The sequence below is a fragment of the Oncorhynchus keta genome, chromosome 18 (genome assembly GCF_023373465.1).
Source record: "Oncorhynchus keta strain PuntledgeMale-10-30-2019 chromosome 18, Oket_V2, whole genome shotgun sequence".
Taxonomy (NCBI): Eukaryota; Metazoa; Chordata; class Actinopteri; order Salmoniformes; family Salmonidae; genus Oncorhynchus; species Oncorhynchus keta.
In genome coordinates this window covers 24074527-24091047 of record NC_068438.1, presented here as the reverse complement: position 1 = coordinate 24091047, position 16521 = coordinate 24074527, and the positions used below count along the sequence as shown (strand labels likewise).

General features: G+C 40.7%; 1 protein-coding gene and 1 long non-coding RNA gene across 2 annotated transcripts; both read right to left on the bottom strand.

Annotated features, from left to right (window-relative positions):
- Positions 1 to 2505: 2505 nt before the first annotated feature.
- Positions 2506 to 3615, bottom strand: LOC118397003 (uncharacterized). The gene is made up of 3 exons (XR_004828319.2): positions 3503 to 3615; positions 2670 to 2767; positions 2506 to 2524 (listed from the first exon to the last, which is right to left on the bottom strand). It is a non-coding gene; the product is annotated as an uncharacterized LOC118397003 (long non-coding RNA).
- A 2377-nt stretch (positions 3616 to 5992) lies between these two features.
- On the bottom strand, positions 5993 to 10764 carry LOC118396975 (zona pellucida-like domain-containing protein 1). The gene is made up of 10 exons (XM_035791360.2): positions 10659 to 10764; positions 10317 to 10537; positions 9948 to 10129; positions 9696 to 9768; positions 9390 to 9487; positions 8869 to 8949; positions 8462 to 8633; positions 8125 to 8227; positions 7784 to 7813; positions 5993 to 7549 (listed from the first exon to the last, which is right to left on the bottom strand). Exons 1-10 carry the CDS (start codon positions 10762 to 10764, stop codon positions 7374 to 7376), a joined length of 1242 nt encoding a protein of 413 aa, XP_035647253.1. The 3' UTR covers positions 5993 to 7373.
- Positions 10765 to 16521: the final 5757 nt, after the last annotated feature.

Sequence of the window (16521 nt, the reverse complement as noted above, 5' to 3'; positions counted from 1 at the left end):
AAAGACATACACATGCCACTTTCTCATCCTTATGGCATCTTATATCACTTGAATGCAGGGTACACTCATTTGCTACCAATATTTAATTCTACATGTCCCATCTTTCCATATAACATACACAACAAAGATCAAGATTACAATAACCTAAAGATGAACAAAACTTTAAAATGCAGCTCTGGATTGTACATATAAAGCTTAGGTTTCTCACAGGGTCAGTAGTCAACTATCTGTGTTTACAATAGTCACGGTCCACCCTACTTGTTAGCACAGTTATTACCTGGGATATCCATAAGGTTTTAAACCAATGAGAATGTTCATGTTACCGAGCCTGTAACAGGCCCAAAGAAACATAAACGACGCCAAAGCAATAGTCAAGGTTGAGTGAGTACAAGAGAACACTACTCTGTTGTTCTATATTTATATAGAAATAAAAAAATGTAATCCCAGCCCCCGTCCCCGCAGGAGGCCTTTTGGTAGGCCGTCACTGTAAATAAGAATTTGTTCTTAACTGACTTGCCTAGTTAAATAAAGCTTAAATAAAAATAAATAAATCAAATACAGCAGTACTGAAATGTAACCCTGTTGAACTCATGTCATGTCTCCGTCTCCTGATGAGGGCTTTGGCATGGCAGTCTGGCACTGGCATTAGCTTAACCACATCCTTTTGCAATAAAAGGTTGCAGCCATCATTAGAGCAGCCACACCAACCACAATGACAACTGCCATGGCAATCTCCAGGCCAACAGAGACACCCCGGCCGCTCACTTGGCCAGCAGAAAGTATTGTGCACAAAGGGGAGAGGGAGCAACATGATACAGTACATTACACCAACAGCCAACGGAAGAGCTTCTGAGCAGCTCTGACCTTCCTGTTAGAATGATGTTCACCACTTTAAAAGTGAAAGGTTTGCTGTCATATGATAGAGTTAATGTGATAAAGAAAAAACATACCCTCTTCTTTGGAAGTAAGAGAGGCTGAAAAAGAGAGAAACAGTATTCATAAGATTATTCCAAATAAATTGCCATTACATGCGAGTATTGGAAATGGAAAACAATAGATATGCCTAGTGAACATGGTGAAATTATCTTTACATTAACACGTCTTTTAGGAAATCTATGTGGTCCTAATATGGGCATATTGGTACGTATAATATAACATAGATACATAGAGAGTAGACATACAGCTCTCTGCCATGGTCTTGATGGGTCCTGAGGTGAAGAGAGCTTCATCTGAAATCCCATCCTGGCCGATGGGGGTTTCTGCAGCCCCCCTCCGCATCCTGTTGAATTGCTATGTGGTGGGAGAGAAAGAAAGAGTACAGAAGAGTATCGTGCTGGTATAGTGACCATGCTATTCCTCAATAATTGTTTATACAGTGAAACACCAGGTGTACAGTTATCTATACCTAACATATAGCAACAAACTGTATGCTGCAACCTGGACTCAAGGGTAGACGTAACATAGTATAATACAATTTGGGACACTCAAATTAGTATGATATGTTACGTTTGACATGTACGATACATGTATGTATTATTTTGTGGAAGTTCATCATCCATTTCATATGATGTTACTATTTTCATGATATGTTAGAAATAGAACACTTTGGTTGCTAGACATTCGCATTATACTCCTACCTATCCACCCCGACCAACCACCCTCCTTTTATTTTTGCCTTAAATAACCTTCTGTCTCATGTAACATCAAAATAATTTCAGTGTACCGGCTTTTCATTTACTCTGTTCCATCTAGTCTATGAGACCAGGCTGCAAATTTAGACAGCTCAAATGTGACTTCTGGAGGCAACCCACTAGTAAAGGGTCATTCTCTAACTTTCTTTGTAACCTTTTCTCTTTATTTTGAATTTGTAAAGCTGCCAACAACCAAAGCTGTGACATGTTATGGATGGATGGAGCATAACGTTGTGTGGTCAGATCAATGGTACTGTACCTTGAAGGTCCTGCGATCACAGAGGCGTGTGATTCAGTGCAAGTAGTAGGTGGAGACGGTCTGGTTCTGCTGCCTGCTCAATAAAGCAGAAGGCAGGGAAGTAGAAAATGGCCCTATGGCTGTCTCCATTCTCCAGCATGGTGGTCATCTGATCTATGGAGCACCTTTACAAAAAAGGTGAACCTCACAATTGCCCACACACAGGCAGGACAACACACCGATGGATACAGAAAGAGTATTAATGATTGATCTAAAAATCATATTCATGTTATTTATAAGGCACCTTGGTGCCTAGAAAAAGTGGCTACTCTGTTTTGCATTGAGCTCACTCGATAAAGAACATGGATGGAGATAGTTAAATTCTTTAGTGAGAAGGTACACTGTGTCTGAATGCAAAGGAGGAAAGACATTTAATCAAGCCCAGTCTTAAAATGATTAACCATTTGATATGAATTTGGCTACTAAACACTTTCTCCAAATTTGATTGAAGAGGGTTCTTTTTTTGTCTAACAACACAAAGAAATTAATTAATGTTAATATGGACACGTAGCATCGGTCCAGAAGCACATGGTATCTGTAGAGAAAGAGTGAGGTCATCAGAACAGACTCAAACATTTCAGATCACAAGTAGAACCCTCTATACACATTTAACAGTTTGGACCAGAACTGACAGTAATTATTACTAAGGCTAAGAGGGAACACAACGAGAAGGTTCTTACTAGGAAGTCAGGTTGGCAGCTAAAACCTGAACGTAGCCATTAGTCCTCAGCTCAATACCCAGAGGAGGGATAACCAGGGGTGTGGTATAGTTTGCATCCTGGTAAAGGAAGATGGCATCATTATAAAAGCAAACGTACATAAGATCAGACAGGTTTACACATGTTGGAATGGGATTGCAGTTATTTTATAAGGTGGCAGCATGTTGGAAAGTTGGCACTCTGCCATGTCTGTCACGATCGTCGTTGGAAGCATACTCGGACCAAAGCGCAGCGTGATCTGGGTTCCACATATTTATTGATGTGAAACTTTGAACAAGACAAAATAAAGAACCGTGATGTACATGAAGTGCTCAAAGGCAACAACACAAAAACAAGATCCCACAAAACACAGTGGGGAGATTGCTGCCCAAATATGGTTTATAGCTGCTTCTAATTGGGAACCATACCAGGCCAACATAGAAATCAACAACCTAGATAGGAACACCCCCCCTAGTCACATCCTGACCCAATTTCAATTGCTGTCTGATTTTCAAATGTAAGCAATATATCCAATAAATCCTTTCACTTACATGTCCACCTGGCTGTTGTTGATGAAGTATGTTGACTATGTGGCTTTGAAGGTTGCTGTGTGCAATAGTGTGTACAAGCAAACCAGACAATGAGATATCTTATTCCCTTGAAGTTTATTTTAGACTGAAAGCCATCACCTGTTCAACTCAGCTACTTTCGTCTAAATGGACTTTCAAGTTAGTGTTACTTTCTAGCTCATGATAAGGTACGTTTCAAAAGTTTTAAAAGATTCACAGGGGTCAAAACCTCTCAGAGAAACCTACATTCTTTGCTCCCCCATTCCCCTCAGTCAAGGTTAGTGGTGCTGCGAGTGTTCCCTCTAACACAGGGCTGCCCAACCCTCTTCCTGGAGATCTACTGTCCTGTAGGTTTTCAGTCCAACCCTAACTTAGCAAATCTGATTCAGCTAGTTAAGGTCTTGTTGAGCAGCTAATTAGTAGAATCAGGTGTGTTAAATTAGGGTTGGACTGAAAACCCACAGGACGGTAGATCTCCAGGAAGAGTGGTTGGGCAGGCCTGCCCTAGCCCATAAGGGCTATATAAATATATATATATTTTTAACACAACACTCCTCCAGGGCAGAAGGGGAGCATACTGAAACATTCTCCTATTAATAATCAAGAAGACACTCCCGCAGGCATCCCCTTGGCGAATGGGAAAGCTGAATCTCAGGACAAGAGGATTCACTCTGGTGTCCAGAGTTCCCTTCCAGACTGTGTTATCCATGATTTGATTCAGGATCAACAGACTCTCATTGTATTCAGTGTAGACGGCAGGGCAGATTTGAGTAGCAAGGTCAATGGAGGAGGTCCCACAGACCACAGAGATGGCTGTGTATTCTGATAGATGCAGGAAGACACTGAATGAGATTGAAGACATTCAAATGAATTCTGAGCCAATACATACAGATAAACCACTGTAGTTTAAGTATCCCTACTCTGAAGCAATCTAGCTGTTTTAGACATGATTCAAATAACAACTTAACAAGACTCTAACCCTAACCGTCTCAAATCCTTTTATCATAAACACTGTCTTATATAAAGCTAAGATGGTGAGGCTTAGCTACAGTAAACAAGAGGTGAAATGGAGAGTCAATGTAGTTACTATGCCTGGTAGTTACAAAACCCACATTCAGCAGGGGTGAGGGCCTGATCATGTCCCACAATATCAGAATGAGGAAGCTGGATAAAGCCATCTCACCAATCTGTTTCACTGAAGATCTGCAGCAAAACACACAGATTTCAATGTCAAGTATAACATTTAAAAATCTAAACCAAGGTGTAAAATACAATTTCAAGACTAGCATAAAATACTATGGGATGACTTCGTATTCCTAGATGTGTGCAATCTGTAGCACAAGTTGTCTTTTTAATAGCTTAGACCTTACCTCTTTAGTCTCTTATCTGAATAATGATTGTCTACTGTCGACACAGTAAAGTGTTTTCATCCACTTTTAAGGGAGGGAGCTTCAGCACTATAGTATATGGCCATTAAAATGAGATAAATTGATAAACGAGGGATTGTCTCAAATATGATTCACCATGGAATGACGCCACTGTGATTCACTCACACATGTGACAGAGGGGATACTATCATGTGACACCAATGCAAATAAAACCAAATATGATGTAAATGTCACCAAGAAATATCACCAAAAAATGTGCCCTGTGTGACTTTGAAGAGTGAGTGCACATACATATTATTCATCATGTCTACATCTAGAGGCCCTTCTACTTTGGTCTGGAATCAGAAGTGGGACTGAATGGAACTGCATGAAGGAAAGTAGTAACCTGGTCTTGTCAGGTGAGCAACCTGGGAAGGGAAAACATTTATTCTGATTAATAATAAACAATAATAATAAATACAATTTCTATAGCGCTTTCCAGTACAGATGAAAAGTAATTTTTACTAGTCTAATTATGTTGGTAACCAGTTTATAATAGCATTAAGGCACCTCTGGGTTTGTGATATATGGCCAATATACCATGGCTAATGGCTGTTTGCAGGCACTCCGTGTTGCGTCGTACATAAGAACAACCCTTAGCCGTGGTATATTGGCCATATACCACACCTACTCAGGCCTTATTGTTTAAACGCAGCATGGGTTTGGACCTGGCAGTGACCTGAACTTGGGTTGAATATTGAATGTCCAAGAAAAAGAAAGCATAATAGCTTATCAAAGATAGTAAATCCAGAGGGTGATGACTGCCCTTATTTCTCTCCTCTCAGTCATCCGCGACCATTGTGGATAGAGAATATAATGCATAATAGCTGCTGAAATATGGGATTAGCGCAATAAAGGGCCCAGATTACAGGATTGTTGTGTAGGTTACATTTCAACAATTAGCATGGAGTTAGACATGTGATAGCAGGCCACTGCGACCATATGCCTGTAATATGGAGGAAAATAGATCACAATCATCATAGAATGTAATTGCAATTGCTGGAATACAATCAAAAATAGCAATATGTATGCTGTATCTTTGTTTACAGACTGCCTGTGCACTTATTCTGAAAACTGGAAACATCTAAGGGGGTCTACCTCTACTTTCTACAATAGCTAGAAACCTTCTGTGATTTTATTTGACCATGGGCAAAAGACACAATCAGATTCGATTCAATTCTAGCTTGAAGTTTAAAACATGGCACAACATCAGTGTTAAAAATAATTCTGATACACTCTAAATAAGGCCAGTAAATAATATCATTAGGCAGACTGATATGTAAAAGATTTATTTGAAAAATAACCCCCCACATGCAACTCCTTTCAACACGATTATAACTTTAAACACATAATACGAATTTAGGCAATTACAGTACATTGTTTGCTTTCTTTTTTAAACTTTTAACATCAGTGAAGGTCAAATAGCAAATTCCCTAAAAAGAGGAAAAAACAAATTTATCTCAAATAAAAAATCCTGACTTGAGCAAGAAATTTTATTTTTTTAATTAAGCATTGATGTCACAAATATTCAAGTTATGTGGAAGTCAATATTTCAGCCATAATTAATACCAATAAGTACATATGGTATATAAATATTCATCCTGATCATATATATAAAATTGATGACTTCTTCAATTCTCCTCATGTGTTAGTACTATACTTAAGACAGGTAGTATGTTATAGAAATCAAATAGCTACAACAAGTAACATTTTGGTGTTGGTCTTTGTAGAGGATAGTAGCAGTCATCACTGTGTGTCAGGGTTATTTGTATGACCCTTCATTTCTTTAATGTAACTGATCCTGTGCCAAGCAATTAAAAACATTTTTTTAAATAAACTTTATTTAACTAGGCAAGTCAGTTAAGAACAAATTCTTATTTTCAATGAAGGCCTAGGAACAGTGGGTTAACTGCCTGTTCAGGGGCAGAACGACAGATTTGTACCTTGTCAGCTGGGGGATTTGAACTTGCAACATTTCAGTTACTAGTCCAACTCTCTAACCACTAGCTACCCTGCCGCCCCAATTGATGACAAAAAGACACTAAGGTATTGAATAGATGGGAAATGAGCCTTACATTCTGACCTGGGTCAGTTTTATTACACACTTCCTGTAAAAAAAACAATACACTGGTCTATCAATAGATCAAAATAAAGAACAGGAAAACAATTCATTAAATTGTTATTGAACATATACTGTACCCTTGTACAAAGGAGGGAATTAACTATTTACAGTATCAATATGTGCTTAACTATGTGTATGTACATGTGAGTATGTGACTGAGAGTTTGGCATGACAGTGACTGTTACAGCTGCCGGATAAGAGTAAGTAAGAAACGGAGAGTAAGTACACGTTCAGGAAAGATAGAGTACCTAAGTATACATTTCAGGAAATACAGGTCCCGCTCTACAATAACTGCTCCTATTATGTATTGATCTATTTACTTGGTAGTTACAGAGTGAAACTATTGCTTGTGGCTAATCCTCCTCTTACTCTAGAATCATTCTTTTAGATCACAGTTATCTTTACTGGGAGCTTATATGCACCTGCCTATTCTAACTGCCGTGCAAATACATACTGTAGGTATTAGTTATAGTTAGATGGATAAGAGAGAGAGAGAAAAAAGTGAGGGGGAGAATGAGAGTGATAATGATAAAGAGAAGGAGAGAGAGAGCACACACACACCAAAGGTTTATTTGAAGCCAGGGTTCCATGCTTCTGATGGTGTGGCTGTAGGGAGGGGGGGTCTGCGGAGGAGGCGGAGCGAGAGCAGAAAGAATCCCAGACTGAACACGCCCAGAATGACCACACCCGACAGCAGAGCACTGGTCACTGGGTTCAACGTTAGGGAGGGGCCACTCGATGAAGCTGGATTACCACACACAAACACACAAAGAGTAAGTATGGGCCGACACAAGTACTCACTAATATAGGCTAAAATTACTTCCGCTGTAAATCCATGGATGTCAAAATGTTATTTTGAAGCTAGGGAATGTATCAATAATGTAAAAATAATGTATAAAGGTCATAGAGTTTATAGATTAGAAATATATATCACCTCTCAAGGCATTCCACAAGCAGTGACAAAGCGAGAGAGCTTACCAAGTTGTGAGTTATTTGTTGGAGTTTCATCTGAAAAGAAACCAAATCAATCATTGATGCTTTCATAGTTTGCAACATTATTGAGAAAAACAACCATTTATTTTAATATAAAATGTACTGAATAACCACTGATTATACTGTCAAATCCCACCTCACCCTCCATCAATATATTTAAAGACTATACAGTATATAATCGAAAGGATTTATCGTGTATAGGCTACATCACATCATACAGTTTTAATACTTACTCTACAACTATATCATGGATATCAAAATAATCGAATTAAAGTCAGACAAAACTATAGTCTAAGTGGTTATGGATGAAGAGGTGTACTGCGTACCAATCCTGGTGATGATGGGTCCAGCGGTGATGATGGCATCCCCAGACGACGGCCGAGACTCCAGGCTATCCTCTATGTCCCTCCTACGCCGACGCCCACAGATCTGGCAATATTAGATCAATATAAAATGACAGACACATACCCCTTTATAAGATACTGTATTCAATAGGGAATAGTAAATTGTGCTCAGGTATTACTGGACTATGTGAAGCTTCATATTGATCAGAAGGCAAGATAGGTGGTACATGTTTTCTGATATTTGCAGAGCATTGTAGTTCACCCTATTGACTGTGCTGATGTTGAACACATCATTTGGTAAGGTGTCAAATGTTCTTACCGGCATGAGCAGGACACAGTCATCTACCCGACACAGCTTGGTGACACAGTGCAGAAACACAGTGGACATCTTCTGGTGTCTGTGTTTGACGAAACGGAACACTTCGAAGGCGAAACGACCCATTTGACTCTTCCCATTCTCAAAAACAGTGGTCTGTGAGTCTTTATAGCAGCTGTTTGGAAAGAGCATCGCATGCAAGCATGCACACACACACAAACACACACACACAAAATGCACTGAAACTACTGAAACATCTAGACCTGTTTTAACTGCTCAATGAGAAAAATTTCCTATCAGTCATCATGAGAACCCATTGTAGGGCCTCTATGATAAGTGGTTGAGGGTGAATGGGTAATGGGACACTTTTGTCGTTTATCCAGGCATCATTTGAGAAAAAGTGTGATTACCCAAAGAAAAGGTCATAGCGCAGTTCATCATTGGGATTCCCTGAGGGAGTGGTGTAACAGTAGTCCATCAAGATATTCCATCTAGAGAGAGACAAAACAGTACGGGGCTGATGCAGGATAGAGATCTAACCACACAACACAACAGAACAGATCAGACATTCTTAGCACCACCACTGGCGCCTTCACACAGTCATAGAGGACAGCTGAATGGCAATGAACCAAAGAGGATAGGACTCAATTGGTATGGGGCATAGAGGATTGGTCTTAAATTATAGCGTATGTGTATGGCATACTGTGCATGACATAGTGCAGTTGTACTTGACTACTATAATAATTCTATGCCATCCAGGTTATGTGAGAGAAAGTCCCAGCAGGTTGCAGCAATTCAATTAGTTTTGAAAACAACACGTATCATGGCGGATCTTTGTGCTTCTCAGATCATATCCCCATCTGTATTGTGAATAATAGAAACAAGAACAAAAAATATTACTTTTTAATATCTGAAGATCTCCTTCTCTCACCGTTTGTCCAGGTTTGTGGCTTTCACTGCAGCAAACACTCGGGTTTTCAAAGCCAGTCCGGCCATTGGGATAGAGAGTTGTTGGTTGTAGGTTGAGTCCTGCACAAACATGATTTTGTCCATGAATAAAAAAAGTTGGCTATTTTTATTATATGCCTATTTCTACCTAATAGAAATGTCTCGTCATTTGTTTGGTATTTTGACAGGAGCATGTTCTAGCTATTATTTGACATTGGATTCCTACTATGAGGGACCTGTTATGAAGTCTTTGTGTGAACTAAAAAAAACACTGATGTTGTGTACTCACATTGTAAAGGATCATACTCAATGTGCTCACAAAGGTACCATTGCTGTCCTTCACTGATATTGCAGCAGATGATCTAGAAAAGGTTCAAATGATTTAGTACAGTTCAGACAGGTAAACATGCTTTTGCTTTTTGAAGTTTTGCTTATTGAAGTCTGCACTGAATATGAAAATACTGAAATATCCCTACTTATGTACTCAATACTTCAGTTTTATTCAAAATAAGCTCTTCAGGTGTTTATGACAGGCACCTACGATGCCAGCTGTGAGTTGTTGACCAGGTATTCCAGGGGGTAGCTGCAGCTGAATTTGTACAGCAGGCCGGGCAGATAGCTGATGATGGATGGCGGATCTGGAGTGTCGATGTACCCTGAGATATTCCCAATCTGCACCAGTGACATGTTCCTATAGGCATTAGCCCCATAGGATGTTGTGACCTGAGGACAGGGACATTGTCTCTAAATACACAATCTGGTACAACACCTACCATAGACTCAAGCAAGACGTGCTCCCACATTATAAAACACATTACATTCTGCTGGTCATACACCTGTGTGAGTACAAAGCATAACTGTATATGTGTGTGTGCGCGAGTATGTCCGTCTGTGTGTGTGTGTTCCTCACCACCAGGCTGTTGCCGCAGGCCTCCAGTGTGCTGAGGCTGATGCTGAACAGTACTACCGTGGGGAACGTGTTGTTATTGATGAAGCCCCGGCAGTGGGTATCGCCATGGCGACCGTTGAGCGCCAGATCTGCAACTGTGTAGCCGGAGAACAGCACTGGGCAGAAGTTAATCTTCAAGGTCATGGTCTGAACCCCACAGTACACACTGATGTCGCGCTCCGCTAAAGAGAGAGAGATATAAAGGATAAACAGTAATTCTAACAACAATTCTCAGACCTAAGAATAAGTAAAAATGATTTGAGAGGATAATTTACATAGAGATGAAATGACTGTCATGCTCACCGGGAAACCTACTGTGGTAGTTGGCATCACAGTTGTATCCATTAAACTGTGCCAAGACTGAAGTGGTCCTACCCATCAGCAGGAGGATCAAACATAAGTGCTCCATCTTGCCACCTAGAGAGCGAGGTTCACACATTTCCATCCTTCAGAATGTCACAACTTATAACCCTCAAAATGTCTATTGTGTTGCAAGAATGTCTGAAACTGTACTGTACCTTCAAGTTATTTAAAAGCCCTTTCAAGCCCCCAAAGTCCTCCAACACCTCACATCTAGACCTCCTCATAACATAAACCCTCTTGCCCTGGTCACGTTACTGCCCCTCCTTTACTTTACTCTAATCCCCTAACTATTCTCACAAGTCCCCTCTTTCCAAGACCACCCAACCCCTTTTTATCCTGTTCCCTTATTTTTCTTATCCTCTTGCTCTGGGCCTGAACCCATCTTACCTTGGTCTGTGTAGTGGCCAGCTCACCGGTGCGCCATGTGATCTCGGCTGCAGCAAACAACCGAATGGACGGGCCAGCTCTCTCCACAAAATGTGTGTGTGCCAACGTGCATACGTGAGTGAATGCATATGTGCGTGCCCACGCAGAGATAGACAGAAACGGGGACTCGCTATGGAAACACTTCAACAAAAAATGCTTCCCAGCAGAACATGGGAAACTCCATCAGAGGTGAATGGCCTGGACAAATCTTTTCACGGTGCACGAAACCTGAGCGGGCTCGCAGGGTTCCCACTCATCTCCCCTTGGCCTGATCTCCGTCTGTCATCCCACACAAACGGCCTCCTCAGCAGGGGGCCCGGCCTGGGAATTAAGCTGTCATCAGGTGCTGAGGAGAGCAGGCCGCGGCCTACATTCACATGGACATAAAAGTCAACTCACGTCTGGTCTGCATGGTCTAATGCAGGGCTGTGTGTAGGTCATTGTGATGCACAGGGTATCACTTAGGGTAAAGTTAATTCAATGATTTTAACAAATGATTTTAAGAGTTTATGGTGTAGTTTGGACCTACTTAGACTTGGAAGTTTTATTTTGAAAGTCTTTAACATGAAATTATATGACTTTGGCTCCAAATGAACTTTTGTCATTGATAGCACTGGTGCTCCCAACAGAAGTTAGGAGCACACCAAACAGTATTTAGGATCACCTGAAAATAGATTAATTTAAATTGATTTATATATGGCCTACACTAGGCCTATATGAATCCATATTTTGAAGCTATACAGAAGCCTCTTTATTTTTTCCAGTGCCATCTTCAACCATACAGGTCAAGTTACCAGGTTATTAGCCAGCAAGGTAACATGACTGGACAAGGTTGTTTTGCTATCGAACAAATAGTTAGCGACCCGCAAGTAGATTAAAATGGTATGTAACGACCCTGGGTTTATAAGCGCGAAAATCGACCCTGCCGCACGAGCATGCTTTTGCGGCACAGTCAATAGCGCACCAGACCTCAGGCTAGAAGGTCGAGGGTTCGAGACCTGCTCCCTGCTCTTTCTTTACAATACTCTTGGTACAGCGAATCATCATCAGACGAGACTTGGCAGTGTGTTCGTAGTTCTCAGGTGTAAGTGAAGTGAATTTAACATTGCCTCTACCTCACTCTCCTAGATCCAACCAAGGTGCATGAATTGAGGAGCAAACAGAATTGATAAGATTTAAATATAAAACTATATATTTCCTCTGTCAATGAACCAATCACAATGGGAATACATCTGTCTGATTTTTTAAATGCATTTACCAATCACATCATTTTTTTTGTATTCCCATTGTGATTGGCCCCTGAACCTATTTGAAATATATAACAGCCCCCTTAATCATTTAATCTTTAAAACTAAAGCAATTAAGCAAAGATGGTCTATATACTGATGACCAATGTTTTACTTTATAACTTCCTGAAGCACTTTTATCAACTTCTACTGTCTTCTGAAAATTGCAGAATTTCCTCTTAACTCTCACGGGTGAGGTGAAATGATACAATGCCCTTTTCTTAATTTGATTTGCTCAACTGCTGCGTCCTCTCTCTTCCATCCTCTCTCTCCTCCATTGAAAAAATTCAGTGGTGCCACTCATATCAGATCAGCTCTTTTGCCAATAATTGGGCAAGCAATCAGAATTGGGCTTTCTGTGTAGACACAGCCATCATGTTGCCATTCAATTAATGTGTTATGTGGGTGAAATCAAAACTCCAGGTCGCAAAGCAAAATATTTAAGAGCATTTGCGACCAGAATGGTCCCAATTTAGAAGTTATTACAATATTATGTTTTTGATACATTTTTACACCACATCTCCCTAACAGCTTCATCGGCTGTTATGTGTTATCATCAGACAGAATACTATTTGGGAACATACTGTGATTCTCAACCTGATCTGACAGGCTTCTTCAAAGCCCAATATTATACCTCAGATGAATGAAATAACTAATCAGAGGTCTAATATTGGGCTACTTCAAGGCATTCTCTCCAGATGAGCTGGGGCCTAGTGTGAGTGTGGGGTCATGTGCTCTCTGGTTCCTCACCCATTAACCTATCTCTCCTGAAACACCCCTAGAACAGAATGGAAATGGCAACTTTAGAGAATGTTTTTGTAACATAACATGCTTTTGGCTATTTGTTACATCATTTTAGCTTTTCAATTTTTTGTTAGATAACATGCTTATGTAATGGCATACAATATAAAGAGCATAATATCTAAAGTTACTAGCAAGATAACATTGGTGTTTACATTGATTCACTTATGAAGAGCAGTGTGTCATGTTGTAGGCTACTCATGAAATATGTCTTGTGTATTTCCGCCTTGGATCAATGTTTTCTTGTGTGTGTGAAATTACACATTTCAGAAGCCTTTTTAACCCACAAATACACTACAAGTTTAACATTTCCTGCATTGCGGGAAAGTTCTCCTGCAACAGGGTGATCAAATTAAGATCACAGATCTGTATGTGTGTATTTTCCTTGTGTGTGTGTGTTTATCATGTGTTTGTTTGTTTGTCAATACCCCATAATACTTTATGCACCCCAATAGAGCATCAGTGTATTGATAGCATGCTTCCCTCAAGTGCCACACTCTGTGCTAGATTGACGCCAGGCCACTGCTGGTCACAAAACCTTCTGCACACAACAGACAAGGGGAATCTGCTATTCATTAGCATCTGTCCATATGATGACCCTGGGCTGTAATGAAATATGAAGCGCACACAAGAACACAACTGCCATTGAGAACAAATCGGATTAGATGGCCATGAACACAATAAATGGACAGATGTAGGATCTCAATTTGAGCCAGTTTACTAAAGCGGGAAAATAATCCTGCAGCGACAGGAACTGTGAATTATTATGTGGACTTTAATTAATTGGCATCTTTTTGTAGGGGTTGATACATTTTTCTTTAAGGCTGTAACGATTGTCATAGTTGGAAGAAGGTGAGGACCAAGGTGCAGTGTGGTACGTGTTCACAATTGCAAATTTAATCAAAACTGAACACTAAACAAAATAACAACAAGGACTAATGAGAACGAAACAGTTTTGTCAGGTGATACACACAAAACAGAAAACAACTATCCACAACTCAAGGGCGAAACCAGGCTGCCTAAGTATGGTTCTCTATCAGAGACAACGATTGACAGCTGCCTCTGATTAGGAACCATACTAGGTCAAACACATAGAAATACAAACATAGAACAAAACATAGAATACCCACCCACATCACAGGGCGTGACAAAGGCAAATCAAGTCTAACATTTAAGTGGAAATTAAAGATTCTTAGCAACAAAAGAGTGATCACATGAAGATCCTACATCTGTATACAGATCCTACACCTGTATACAGATATAGGATCTTCATTTGATTACTTTTGTTGCAGATAATTTTCCAGGAAATGAAACTTGTAGTATATTAAGATCCTACATCTATACATATAGTGAAACCATTACCATCTAACACATGTCCTACATGGCCATGTGTTCCACTTGAGTCATGGCTTTTAATAAGAAGCATATATTGTTAAAACCACCTTTTAAGGTCATTAATTTTTATGCTGGAATGAAACATTTGCCTCGTGAGATTATGTCATGCTCTTACACTGTACCATAGCTGACCCTATGTCCCTGAGGTTCATCCTCTGGGCTTTAGGAGAATGTTTTTTTATAGTGTTCTGAAATCTCCAAGGTCGCTTAGGTGAGTTGTGAGATCTGCCAGATATTACAGTCTCTATCAGATCATCTTCTAAACACAACCTGGCCCAACAGACACGCAAATCCTACAATCTGAGTTCATCGCAAAACTGAGTCTAATTAGACTTTCCAGCTTTAACACCACCATGGAAACCTAGCCCTCGTCAAAGACTGCTCTGCCATTTGATCTTCAGTGAGTAATATTTCTAAAAAGCCATAACGTCATTCTACCATTGGACCAAGGTTATAGCGTGTTTAAAACAACTTTATATGAGCCTGTCCCATGAGTTATTTAATATACACAAAGTAATTGATATATGTAGTAGACACAGCAAGGGTTGCTTATAAGGAATCCCGCTATGCCCTCCGACGAACCATCAAACAGGCAAAGTGTCAATACAGGACTAAGATTGAATTGCACTACACCGGCTCCAACGCTCGTCGGATGTGGCAGGGCTTGCAAACTATTACAGATTACAAAGGGAAGCACATCCACGAGCTGCTCAGAGACACGAGCCTACCAGACGAGCTAAATTACATCTATGGTCGCTTCGAGGCAAGCAACACTGAAGCATGCATGAGAGCATCAGCTGTTCCGGACGACTGTGTGATCACGCTCTCCGTAGCTGATGTGAGTAAGACCTTTAAAACATTCACAAGGTCACAGGGCCAAATGGATTACCAGGATGTGTACTACTAGCATGCACTGACCAACTGGCAAGTGTCTTCACTGACATTTTCAACCTGTCCCTGACTGAGTCTGCAATACCAACATGTTTCAAGCAGACCACCATAGTCCCTGTGTTCAAGAACACTAAGGTAACCTGCCTAAATGACTACTGACCCATAGCACTCACGTCTGTAGCCAAGAAGTGCATTGAAAGGCTGGTCATGGCTCACATCAACACCATTATCCCAGAAACCCTATACCCACTCCAATTTGTATACCGCCCCAAATGATCCACAGATGATGCAATCTCTATTGCACTCAACACTGCCCTTTCCCACCTGGACAAAAGGAACACCTACGTGAGAATGCTATTCATTGACTACAACTCAGCATTCAACACCATCGTGCCCTCAAAGCTCATCACTAAGCTAAGGACCTGGGACTAAACACATCCCTCTGCAACTGGATCCTGGACTTCCTGACCGGACTTCCCCAGGTGGTAAAGGTAGGTAAAAACACATCTGCCACGCTGATCCTCAACATGGGGGATCGTCAGGGGTGCATGCTCAGTCCCCTCCTGTACTTCCTGCTCACCCATGACTGCATGACAAGGCACGACTCCAACACCATCATTAAGTTTGCAGACGACACAACAGTTGTAGGCCTGATCACTGACAAAAGTGAGACAGCCTATAGGCAGGAAGTCAGAGACATAGCCATGTGGTGCAAGGATGACAACATCTCCCTCAACATGATCAAGACAAAGGAGATGATTGTGGACTACAGGAAAAGGAGGACCGAGGACGCCCCCATTCTCATCGACAGGGCTGTAGTGGAGGTTGAGAGCAGGTTGAGAGCTTCAAGTTCCTTGGTGTCCACATCACCAACAAACTATCATGGTCCAAACACACCACGACAGTTGTGAAGAGGGCACAACAAAGCCTATTCCCCCTCAGGAGACTGAAAAGATTTGGCATGGATCCTTAGATCCTCAAAAGGTTCTATAGCTGCACCATCG

Excerpts from the sequence above, each read along its gene's own strand:
- LOC118396975 (XM_035791360.2), bottom strand. The coding sequence starts at position 10,764 with ATGGAGCACTTATGTTTGATCCTCCTGCTGATGGGTAGGACCACTTCA. Across the intron at positions 10,130-10,316 it reads CCTGCGGCAACAGCCTGGTG|GTCACAACATCCTATGGGGC; the intron begins GTGAGGAACACA and ends CCCTGTCCTCAG. Across the intron at positions 9,769-9,947 it reads AACAACTCACAGCTGGCATC|ATCATCTGCTGCAATATCAG; the intron begins GTAGGTGCCTGT and ends AACCTTTTCTAG.